Source organism: Rhea pennata, chromosome 20 (assembly GCF_028389875.1).
Source record: "Rhea pennata isolate bPtePen1 chromosome 20, bPtePen1.pri, whole genome shotgun sequence".
Classification (NCBI taxonomy): Eukaryota; Metazoa; Chordata; class Aves; order Rheiformes; family Rheidae; genus Rhea; species Rhea pennata.
In genome coordinates, this window is record NC_084682.1 from 12765031 (window position 1) to 12777207 (window position 12177).

The 12177-nt window shown below is 46.3% G+C and overlaps 1 protein-coding gene across 8 annotated transcripts in view; it reads left to right on the plus strand.

Annotated features, from left to right (window-relative positions):
- Positions 1-12177, plus strand: part of STX1A (syntaxin 1A) — a 124639-nt gene that overhangs the window by 18487 nt on the left and 93975 nt on the right. For 5 of the 8 annotated variants that reach the window (XM_062592171.1, XM_062592168.1, XM_062592164.1 and 2 more), the window contains exon 1: positions 8543-8596. The exons of 1 other annotated variant lie outside the window; for it this stretch is intronic. Coding sequence is in view for 1 of the 7 variants with exons in the window: in XM_062592169.1 (XP_062448153.1) it covers positions 7141-7218; positions 8497-8596 (178 nt within the window). In the remaining 6 variants the exon portion in view is untranslated. Of the gene's footprint in view, positions 1-7140; positions 7219-8496; positions 8597-8870; positions 8917-12177 lie in introns of those variants that run through there. 2 more of the 8 variants (XM_062592169.1, XM_062592166.1) reach the window with 2 other exon arrangements.

A 12177-nucleotide genomic window follows, 5' to 3' on the forward strand; every position in this document is an offset into this window, starting at 1 on the left:
TTTGTTTCTGCTTTGACAGTGGTTTAGGGAAGCTACTTCTGTGGTGGGATAAGAGTGCTTATGAGGAACAGTTACAGTGCTGTGCCTCAAGCAGGACCCTAAGCTTGGGCATAGCTGAATGCCAAACGGGTGGGAGGCAGTGATGCTGGCTGACTTGATATACAGCACTTCTCCAGACATTGTGGTTGATTCAGCAAAGCGATCTCCCTGAATGGAAGATGTTGGGATTGGATGATAATTCAGTATCACTATCATCATCTCTGGGGAGTTTTGAGTTGTTGTGACTGCCCAGTGACATCTCCTTCTCAAGCCTGGCAAGCAGAGCCCTTGTTAACCCCATAAACATTGCCAGGAAGCTGTTTCTTCCTATGTGTCCATGTACATTGAGGCTGTAGGATGAGAGGCAGCAAGGCAGGGGAATCAGCCTGACTTCGCTCTGACGTGCAGCAAGAACTGTGCATGTCAGATGTGGCATGGCACGGGGGTATTTCCAGTTACGTAGTTTGGACAGATGGTGTCCTTATCCAGCCCACAGTGATTTCGCTGTGGTGACACATGCTCTCCCGACCATGAGGCTCCATCCTTGTAATTTCCTCTTAGCAGGGCTCCCCACAGTGCTTTTGTGCTGCTTTCAGTGTGTGCAGCAGAGCAGCATGGTGTTTAGTGCCTGGCCTAAATAGCGGCAATCACCCTGCCTTTGTATCAGCTCTTTGTAGCAGGTGGGGGAAGAGCTGACTTTAAAACAGAAGTGCCTTTTAAAAGGCTAGAGAACTGGAAACCCTCTACTTTAGCTATGTCTTGTGTTCATCTGTGATTTCTGAGCCTAACAGAAATAGCAAGGGTCCACTGGTCAGGAGAGAGCATGTGAAAGCAAGTAGAGATTGGCATCTTTTGTACAAGATGAGTTAGGACCAATTCATATACGGAAAAGAATGGTGAGAGGTGATGAGGAAACAGGTATTTGTGCAAGATGCATGTTGACATTCTCTGTTTGCTGCTGGTACCCTCTGCTTCTGTGTGATCACATTCAAAACCTGCAACTGAAACCAGTGATATGAACTGCTTTCCTTGCAGGACTCAGAAAGAGGTTAGAAATCCTGGTGAATGATGATGCTGACAGAATGAAGGCAAAAGGGGTTGATGGACTTCGGAAAACTCATGATTGATGGAAACGTGTGCTTTCCCATGCATAGTTGAGGCTATTGCTTGCCCTGGAAGGGCACTTTGACATCGTCCTTTAGAGTTTTGAATACTGGCCATCTGCATCCTTGGCTGGAGACAAGAAACTTTAGTTTTACTAATCCAGTCTAAATAGATTAAACAACACAGTGTAAGGGCTGAGTCTTCTTGTTGCTTGTGTATGTGGTGCTCACTAGTGCCTCTGCACAACTGCTTTTCAGATAGCAGTTGCTAGCAATGGATCTTGTCCTGACACAGTAATTTCCAGGGACATTTCCTTGCATTGGTTAATTGCATTATTTTCCTCTTTCTGCCCTATCAGGAAACTCTGTTTTTCAGATGTCCTTTAGCTAGATAGTCTCTGGTATCTTGCCACAGCTCCCTTTGGAATGCTTACAGGAGTGTTTCAACTGTTCACTCTTAGGCTCGTGATCTGGTTCCAGCCTGGTTCATGATAGCAGCAGACCCTGGGGTGGATGGAAGCTTCTCTGGACCTGCCTTTGTGTCAGCATTGCTGGAACAATAACTCTCTCATTGCAGTTGCCCTGTATTAGGGGCTGCTAAGCTTGCTGTGTGCATTATATGCTCTTTGGATAGCTGATTGCCCTGCCCAGTGTTCTGGCATGGTGAATCCCATCAGGCCTGCAAAAAGGTGGTGCAGTGCTGCTCTGTGTGCAGAGCCGCTTGGGGTGGTCTGAGCCGAGGGTGGATTGCAGTGCCAGCCCTCACCCTCTGCACAGCCGTATGTGTTGTGGGGTAAATCTCTGGACAGGCTGACCAGCAGTGCCTGTGGCTCATCACAGCGCAAAGGACCTGCGGACTGTATGGCACGAGATGAAGCAGTGAGCCAGCTCAGCCATGAAGTGTGCTGCCTCCCACATGGGATGGGTTGAGTGGTAGGCTGCGGGCTGCTGCCTAAGGAAAAGATGCAATTGCTTGGTTGCATGAGACCAGGAGGAGTCCACACACTTGAAACGAGTGCCGGAAAGGAGTGTTCAAATAGTGCAGAAGGTAAAATGGACTAGCAGGCCACTTACCAGAAAACTGCACAAAATGCAACCTAACCACTTTCCAATAGCATTAAAAATTGCACCGAGGTAATGAAGAAGAAAATCCATGCATGTGGCAGCAGTACTGGTGGTGGCTTTCAGGAAGACTAAAACATTCTAGGAATTTACTCTCCAGTGATTTTTTTTTTCCTGAATTGCACTGGTAGCTCTGGCTAGATTTGAGTTTTTGACTTATGTGTTTTTGTAAATTGTATTTAGCATCTGGATGTGTAAATGGATTTGGATGATAATAGTGGTGAGTGAGCAGAGAAACTCCAAATTACCCTAATAGGTTGGAGTCATTGAGCAGGGGACAGCCTCTGGTTTGGAGATGAGAATGCTCTCTTGAGCATTTTGGTCATGGCGATGGGCTAATCTTCTCACCACTGGAGCGATGAGCAAGGACTGTTTGCTAGGTGAAGGTAGTAAGCTCTTTTCACAACTGATCACTGTCTAGAACCTGGATGACCTGCTCTTGGAAATAGAGGAACCTGTCATCATCTGTGTCTGGTGCCATAGGTTTGCATCTGGGCTATGTGGGATATAAGGCTTGGGGAAGGACCTGGGTCCAACGTCAAGGGAGCTCCTGATGGCCCTGTGGGAAGCCGCAGGGCAGCCGAAGCCAGATGAGTGGAGCTGCTAATCTCCTGAAATAGCTATCTCTTCTAGTGGACTGAAATGTATAGGGTAGCCTCTGGCACCAGTGCAGCATGGGGAGCTGCCCTGTAAGATTTCTCCTAACATTCACTGCAGCTGTGGAGCTAGAGGAGAAATGAAAGGAGCTCGTCAGGCTGCATGTCTGCCTAGCTTTCTCTCTCCTTCTCTGACATCTTCTCTACTTTGACCGGTTTGTCCCCATCTTTGCAGGAATGCCCTGGCATGGGCTGTCCAGTACTCATAAAGCACTGTGCCCCACGGTCAGCTCTAGGAGGGTGCATGAAGTCCCTTTTCTTCAAATCAGTGCGCTTTGGAGAAGCGAGATCTTCCTAATATTACTGTGTTAGAGCAATGACTGTAAAAAAAAAAAAAAAAAAAGAAAAAAAAATGCATGCTGAGACTGTGTAATATAACTTATTGCTGACTGGGGTGGCAATATTTTTGTCAGAAGGGGATGTCCTTGTTACTGGCAAGGAGAGGTTGGGAAGGTTGGTAGGAAGGAGCCTGTGGTGAGCCTGGGGGCATGTAGCTTCAGAGCGATATTTGAGTTGGAAACTTGGACTCTGTTATCATGGATGTATTTTCCATCACTTGCTACTTGTGTTACCAGAATCTATTTGAGTTATATTTTTCAGAGATCCTTGAGGAGTCTAGATTGAAGCTTGTGATAATTTGTGCCATTTGGAATAACATTAGTGCAGGCTAGGCAGAAAATGTTTGTGTATGCTCAGCTGCAGACTGTCTGCAGATATGTCCCTCAGTATGTGCAGCCATAAAGGATATTAACTGCCTGTGTGACCGGCACATGAGAGGACTTTTGATTCCCCCTAAACATCAGATGCTTTGGGAATGGAGTCCATCTTAATTAAGTGCAAATAGTTCATGCTGAAAATGAAGCACAGCACAAATCAAGCGAGTTCTCTAGCAAAATGTAAATCAGGAGACAAAAATGGATCCAGAGCATTTTGGTAGTTTTAGGAAATGATGCACTTCATGTTCCTTGATCGTAAACTCCTGTGCATGTGTAGGGAGTGCATGAGTGCAGTCCTTGCAGGCTGTGTCCCTGTTTGCTTGTAGATCTTTGCAGATACTGGGACGTTGCACTGGGCTGTGCTTCTCTGGAGTCCAGGAATGATAGTGGGACATGGTCATGGCCCTTTCTGTTGATGCAACGGAAAGGAGCAGGATGACAGAAGTGCATAGAGGTGGAAACGTTCTTGGAAAAATATAGTTGGACATAGACTGACGTCTGGAAAAGGAAGATGAGGGTTTACTTTTTTTTTCTGTTTTGGTATTTAAGCAGTGGTGAGGTTAGAACGGGAGAGACCTGGGGTTTGCATTCTGGGGGGTGGCAGTTGCTGAGGGCCCTATTTAGCCTTCGGACCCTGAGTAAACCTTTTGCTTACAGCTAGCAGTGACTATGTTGATAAAATAGGACTTATTTGAAGGCTGATGAGGTGAATTGCTGAATAAATAATGTAATCCCCTGAAGGAGCTGGGAAGCTGGAGTACAACACCTTTTTATTTTACTAAGGAGGGCCCTAAATGAAGGTGGACCCTAAATGAAGGTGGAGCAGCAATAACATGGAGTATGGCCGGGCAGGGAGAGAAGGGTGCCTTCCCTGAGCCACTTAGTGCAGGTGTCCCAGGTCTGGCATTGAGTGGGGCACAGGAGTCGTGTGACAGAGCCTGCAGCCAAATCCTGCACCTGGACCTGTGGCTGTGAGGTTCCTGCTGGCTGCTGCCTCCGTGCTGTTCCAGGGCTGTGGGAGTGCTGTGATCCACCTTAAGAGGAGCCAGGCTGACTGCACCCTGCAAATTAAATAGTTTTGCTATGGGGCTAGCTTGAAAGCTGTTTAAGAGCGTTCACAAACAACGAACAAGTAGTTCACAAACATTCACTAACAAATGGTTTGCTGGCAGAAAGGACTGTAGCTTCTGGTGCAGAGGACTCGAGCTGCTCCCATGTCACAGCTGAACCAGAAAAAGAAAGCATGCCCTCAGGCTCAGCTTTTCATCCAGTCTGGAAAACACATCCCCAGGAAAATCCCAGGTCTGATTCCACATTTAACACTGTGTGGGGATTCTTTTTTGATGCATCAAGCTCCCTGCATGTCCACAGTAGCTATGAGTGAGCTGTGATTGCTGCTACTCAACTGTCATGCCTCTGGTGAGGATGGATGGCTGGAGTGAGGGGGGAAACTGAGACGTTCTTCCTTCTCCACCAGTGGAACTGAGGTGTGAGGGTTGGCTGCAGTGCCTGTGAAATCATTTATACCATTCTTCTGGCAATTTCCTGTACTTCAGTGCATGAGCTTCAAGTGACAGTGGTGTGGATTTTCTACACAAGGGACAGTTGCTTAATGCTCTTTTGTCTGTCTTTTGGCATGTGAAGCAGGGGCCTCTCTAACCTTGCAAACTTGCATACGCTTGGCTCTCTGTTAACCCTAATTAATGCTCTGGCTCTTCATGATGAACCTACGCTTGTACAGCACTGGGAGAAATGAGGGCTTGGTGTGTGTAGAGCAGGAGATGTTTTCTTGGGCCTCCCTCTGCATCCTTGCTGTTAGAGCAAACTTTGAATTTTGATAGCAAAAGACTTAAGAGAAGAAACCAGATTGTGCCTGCTGGCTGAAAGAGACTTTCCTCCTGTTACACGTGGGAATTACTTTGTTGGGGGAGGATGCAGTATGTCCAAAGCTCTCTCCAAAATCTGGATTTGTACTCGCATTTGTTCAGTAGGTGCATTTGGTAGCCAGAGCCTGTTCCAGGAGGAGTCCATCAGCTAGCCTACCCCTTCACCACAGGGATGTATTTTTACAGCAGATGAGTAATACAGAGTAAAATCCAAGTCAAAGGAACAGAAAATTCTACGTGCACATCCTTGGGCTCACTTTGTCCAACTCATCAAAATCCAAGTGCACTGAGCAACTCCTGCGCTGGTGGCTTCCACTATGCCCTCGGGCATACTGTGCAGACTTGCCTTGTGAGCCAGTGGCATGACTGACTGCCTCGTGGTGGCTGCTGCGGGAAGGAGCTGGAGGAGAACAAAACAGGCAATTTTTTGAATCCTCTGCCTTGGGGGACTGTTTCTGCTTTGTGGCCACAGAGTGGGCGCTCTTGTTCTGATCATGTCTGTTTATCAAGGTCAGGTTTACACTTGACTCTTTACAACTCTCTTGGTGTCTTTGGATGTGCCATTCACGAATTCATTACCAAAGCAAGCGATGCCATGAGTAGTGGCAAAAAGGAAAGCTGAGGCGGGATTGTCTTCTGTAGTATGACCCACTTGGATGGAGTCATCTAGACTGAAAAAGACAAATTTTGGGGGGGAAAATATGCAGTTCATCTGATTAATTTCAAGATAAGAGGAATCCCTCTGAAGAATTACTGACTGTATTGACTGGCTTTCTACAAAGGGGCCACAAGATGACTAGCTCCTCTGGTCTGCAAATTATGTAAAACTTGTTAGATGAATAAAGATAATTTTTACTCTTAAATCTTCTCCATTCCTCTGGATCCTTTTCTTCAGTAAAGACAGAGTAAGAGGAAGCTTTTCTACCTCATTAATTTTCCATTTTCCTCTGTCAAGTCTCTGCTTTGGATGATATCTTTTAAATGTCTCCTTACATGGAAGATATCGAGATTGTAATTTTCCTGCCATCTGTGAACTCACATGCAGCTTCTGCTGGAATGGGAGGTATTTTCATCGCTGGTGACAATAATACATATGCTGCTCCAGACAAGGACACCCCACTTATTTGCCTGCTGTGGTTATAGTATTTCCGTTATTTTCTGTTCTGTTCCACTTTTCCTATGCTCTATAATGTCGCTAGTGTTTTTCTAATCACTGCTGTTTATTGAGCAGTTGTGCTCATACACAGCTGAGGATAGCTCAGTGAGCACATAAAATTCTCCCTTCCAGCACACTATAAATGTGTAAATATCATTAATCTCATTCTGCACTTGGTACAGAACAGCCAAATGGAGTTACAGCTAGTTGCAGCGTTGTTTTTCATCATGCCTTTATTGTTGGAGGTGGATCTCATTTGTTCTTTTTGTCTTCTCATAGCACACTGTAGGACTCTGTGCAGCTTTGTCTGTGGGTGTCCCACCCTGTAGCTGTTGTTTATCCCCAGGTCCTGGGAGGGTGTAAGCAAAGGAGAAGGGGAAAATGCACCTGAGAAGTGCTTGGAATGGTTCAGCAAGGTTTATAGGAAGCACTTGCTGATGCTTTTTCTCCATGTCTTTGCAGGCAAAGGACAGTGATGATGATGATGAAGTCACTGTTAGCGTGGACCGGGATCGCTTCATGGATGAGTTCTTTGAACAGGTGAGAGTTTTGTTTCTTCAGTGTGACTTTCAAGCCTGTTTCGAACCTTTCTGTTAGTGCTGGGACAGACCATGTGGCTATGAGATGGATTACTGTGCTAGGCCTGGGAGGAGAAGCAGCAGCAGTTGAGTAAGGGATGGTTGTTCTGTACTGTTTGATGCAATTCTGCTGATGCTTAGGCTCTGGCTCTTTTGGGGTTACACCCAGAGTGAGATTAGTGGGAACCAGGCTTCTCAGCAGACCTGAGGCTGTTACGTGCTTAGCTTGCCCAAAGGGCATTTTGCTTTTCCATTAGCTCCTATAGAAACCAATAGGCCAATTGGGCAATGTGACCAATAAGTGGGAGAATGTGAGCCTGGGGAAACAGGCTGCAGATTATGAGGCTATCTTGTTGCAATCTGTGTGCCTCCAAGCTGCTTTAAAGCAGGCAGACTCTAAAAACTCTCCTGAAAGCACCTCTGCAAAGTAGAGGTTTCTGCATGGGATTGGTTTAATTTTGTGCATCTCGACAGCCTCTTGTTTGTTACCTTCTGGCATGTGGGTGGTTGTAAGATATGCATGTTGAGTTTTAGCATACCCTTAGCATGGCATGTGTGTAGGGGGTGTTGAAATGTATCTGTACAGGGAATGGAGTGCAGAATGAAAAATCTGACATGCAGATGGATGAAGATGAGCAAAGTGGTGGTGTGAGTCCAAGGAAAAGATGAAGGTAGAGAATGTGCAGCCTAGTAGGCAGCAGGGCACAAGCACAGGTTCCCACTATTTGCAGTGCCAGCATGTTTCCCTGTAGTACAGAAGTGTGATGAAGATGCCAGTACTGAGAGGCAACTTCTCACTTGGCCACCCTGCTTTGTGTGGGATGAGGGTCAGACTGGGTGTCTCAGCCTGTGGAGCCAAGAGCTGTGGGGGACAGAGCTGGGACTGAGCCTGGCTTGTGTATTTTGAGCAGCTTGCTCTGTCTGAGATGCAGAGTCTGGAAATTCATAGATCTGGTGCTCATTTAAATAAACTCTACATGTTTCCCAGCATATCAGCAAAACATACAGGACCTAGAGACTATATTGTTGTGGCTCCAAAGCTGACTGCTGTGATGTGGAAGATCTGTTTTCACATCAGGCCTACAGTTTGAGAATCCAGCTGGAAGATATCCACTGAAACTCTCTAAGGGGAAGTCTGCTGTGGTTAAGACATGTCATGGTTGCTTTTGCACAGGGTGTAAAAATCCCTCCACTTTTCAAAACTTCAGGCTCTCAAAGGATGTCTGTCTTGTCTCCATAGGTGGAAGAAATTCGAGGGTTCATTGATAAAATTTCGGAGAACGTGGAGGAAGTGAAGAGGAAGCATAGCGCTATTCTTGCTTCGCCCAACCCAGATGAGAGTGAGTGAGGCTTGTTGTGCTTTCTTCTCTGCAGGGTTTGGGGTTGTTCATGGCTGCTCTGTGAGCTTGGACTACTTCTGGGTGGACAGAGCACATACAGAAGTCCTCTTTGATAGCTTTCCAGCAACAAGCCGCTGAGATGGTTGATGGTCCAGGTGAAGGAAGGATGGAACCTGGACTTGGATGGAAAGCAGAGAGATGGGAACTACTCGTGATTCTTTTTGACTTGAGAGAGATGAGACTTCTGAGGCTGGTGGAGAATTCTCAAAGGACAGGAGAATGTAGGAGCTGAAAAGAGCAAATGGCCTTTTTAAATCCAGGTAGCCGTTTTCCTGTTCTGTCCAGACAAAGCACTTGTTCTCCATTTGCTTCTATGTCAAATATACTTAATTGCAGATGGAGCTGGTACCTCCAGTCTGTTGTGACTGGGAAGCAGGAAGATCCACTGGCTATGCAAAGGGAGCTGTGGGAGGAGCATTTGAGAGAATGTATAACACTGCCTACTTGCTCCCTAGCAATAGTTCCAAGCGTAAGATGCTACCATGGGAGAATAAATGGATGAGATGGTGCTTACAGCAAGAGCCAAGCAGGCAGTGAAATGGTACAGGCTTTTCTGAGTCTGCAAGCATGCATTTGTGACCCTGTCCTGAAGGACGTTGCATTGCTGGCTGGCTATGGGGCCTGTCCCTTCAGGACCTTACTGATGCATCCCTGTTTTCTTCCCCAGCCATGTGTTTCTATGTAGAGGTTTGTTGCCAGGTACAGAAGTTAAGGATAGCAATCCTCATAAGGTGGCAAAATTTAGATCTGGGAGGCTAAGGGGTCTGGCAGAGCTAGAGCTGTTGATGATCACTTCCCCTGTCTTACAGTACACTTGCTGCCATTTGAACACATGGCTAGATAAGAGATCTGAGGAGATTCAAAGGAAATGTGAACTTGCAGAGCATTTGCTGTTATGTTGTGGGCAGTGGGGTTTTCCTGGAGCAAAGATTTTCCAGGTCTGGTGTTCGCAAGCCCCTCGGTTGGGGAGCAGGCAGGACCAAGATGCTGAGCTGTAAAAAAGAGGACTGAAAGTGAGGATGAACCTAGCTAAGTGGAGCCACTTGTCAGCATGGCTGACCCTGTGCTCCTGACAGGCTCTACCATGTATTGTGGTATATAGCAGGCAACAGAGAAAACTGATCTTTTAGAGGGATGCTATTTAAACAGAAGGATCCCTGACTCTGCTGCACCTAGCTCTTCCTGCGGTCTTGCCGTGAACTGATTTGGGTTCTCCTTTACCCACTTCCCTCTGTAAGCAGGAAGAGCTTGGCTAGCGCTGGTGATTGTGGAGCTGATGGGGTGCTGCAGCAGCAACTGCTTGCGAGAGTTTTGCCTCCAAGCTGCCAGCATCATCAGCAAAGGTGCTGCTTTTGCAGACAAGAGAGCAGTTGCTGAGGAGCTGAATGCTGCTGTGCTGCATTGAGAGAGGTACTCTAAGAGGTACTACCCATGCTGTAGTGACCCTTATGCATGAGTGTAAAAATGAGGAGAAAGCTGGGGGAATGGCTGCTGAGAGTAGACCTGTTTTGGCATCTACCCTTACGCACTTTTTTTCATTTACCTGATGCTTTTCCATGTCTACTCGCATCCTTCCAACTTTGACTAGTTTCTAGTAGTCCCTGGAATAGTCTGTATGCATGCTTTTTTGTGCCCAACTCCACTTCAAATCAAGAGATGTTGCTAATTGCTTGGAAGCACCTGGCCCTTCCTAAACAATGTCATGCTCCCCCCAACTCCGAGCAGCAGTAGCTCAGCTAAAGTTCATTTGGCCTAGCCTGCAAGTGGGGAATTTTCTCAAGGGAATTCACGTGTCTTGGGCTCTTGCTCACCCATCCTCTAGGCTTTTTTGATTTCTATTTGCACTGTAGCATTTTGCAGTATTTCTCTTTGTGTATCTTCATGGAAGAGCTGTCACTATTTTGCTTCTGGCTGTTAGACTCATACAGCGTGCATCAGCATGGTGTCTGCTCTGGGTTGAGCCAGCTCTCAGACTACAAAGGGCACTTATGGCCTAAAAATATAATAATGTGTTTAGAGGTCTGAGATCTGCAGCAGACAAGATGCTGTGACATTCATGTGACTTCCAGAAGCATCTAGGAGGTTGGGAGTGCTTCTGGTTTTATTTTACAGTGGTACCTTGCCTTGATATTGTAGGGAATTCAGTATTTAATGCCAAAGGCCATTTGGGCAGCAAAAGGAGAACCCACATCTTTTGAAGAAATTAGCATTTTGTAACATTATGGCCTGTCTAGAAGGTGCAGTGGATCTAGTTAGGTGCTGAATGGTAGATGCCTCACAGCAAATTCCAGCAAGGCAGTAATAAGAGCTAATTGGACCCTTACCAAGCATGGTAAACCAGATTTTTTTTGTCTCAGTAGCCCAGCCTCCTGCTCCACAAGACTGCTCCAACTGGAGCTGCAGGTGTGTGTGTAGTGTTAGCTATGCTGTAGTCACAAGTGAGGCTGGGACAGAACATACATACAAAGATTGATAAAATCAGGTGTAAACTACTGTCTGAGGACTGCCTCACTTTCCATTTTGTTGCATCTGAAGGTGGGACATTTAAAACAGTTTATTTGCTATTTCCTCAGGAAAGAGGAAGACTATGGATGTAGCTGTAGGGGTCTAAGTAGATAATATAGAAAGACATTTAACTCCCATGGCTTTTTAAAGGCAGCCAGTGCACTGTCTAATGAGGCAGTGGGACAGTTCTTGGAAGAGCTACAAGTGTAATACTTTTCAGTTCCCTTGGATTCAGCCAGACAGAGTAGTGTAATTCTTTTTCCCTGTACTCTCTCTACCCCCATGCAAAGCATGGTAGAAATCCAAAAAATTTTGGATTAATCTCAGCTTTAATTTCATTTGAAGATCAGTCCTGTGTGTTGGTTTCGGTGAACACAGGAGTGAGTTATGCTATCCTGTTTCAGGATCGAGGAGTGTTTGGGAAGTGCTGCTGCTCTTTAATCCTCTGTGTTCTTGAGGATATTTATCTCTTGGTGTCACCTAGCAGATTTTTTTTTGCACGTTAGCAGCTTCCATGTACCTTAGCAGTGGGGCCATGAAACGCAGCTGCTGGGCTAATGTCTCCCGTACCTTTTACTCCACAATGGTGCAGGAAGGATGCTGTGGCAAGCAGCTTTTAAAGGCCAGAGATGGGTGGCTGGTCTCTGACAAATGTGCTGGGGACTCGGAGCTGTGTTTTGCTAGTGTCTTTTTGCCTTCCTACTTGTCATTAGGCATTTCAAACCACCAGACTGTTCTGCCCTGAGCCTTGGTACAGGCAGGCCTGTGGAGAGAGGCTGTTTGCAGAACAGGCTGGATGAGAAAAATCAGCTCATAACTTGTGCTGGTGGGTAGAAAGCTCTGAAAGGGATTCTTTAGGCAGTTTACACTCTTCAGACAGAGCCTGAAAGAAAATGATTATAGAAATTGCTTTGCTGAGCAGCAAGTGATTCTGCAGCCAAGGATTATCCATAATGGCTTGATGCCATTTAGCAGGAGCTGAGAAGCAGTGGGGGTGCTTCTTCGTTCTGACCTGG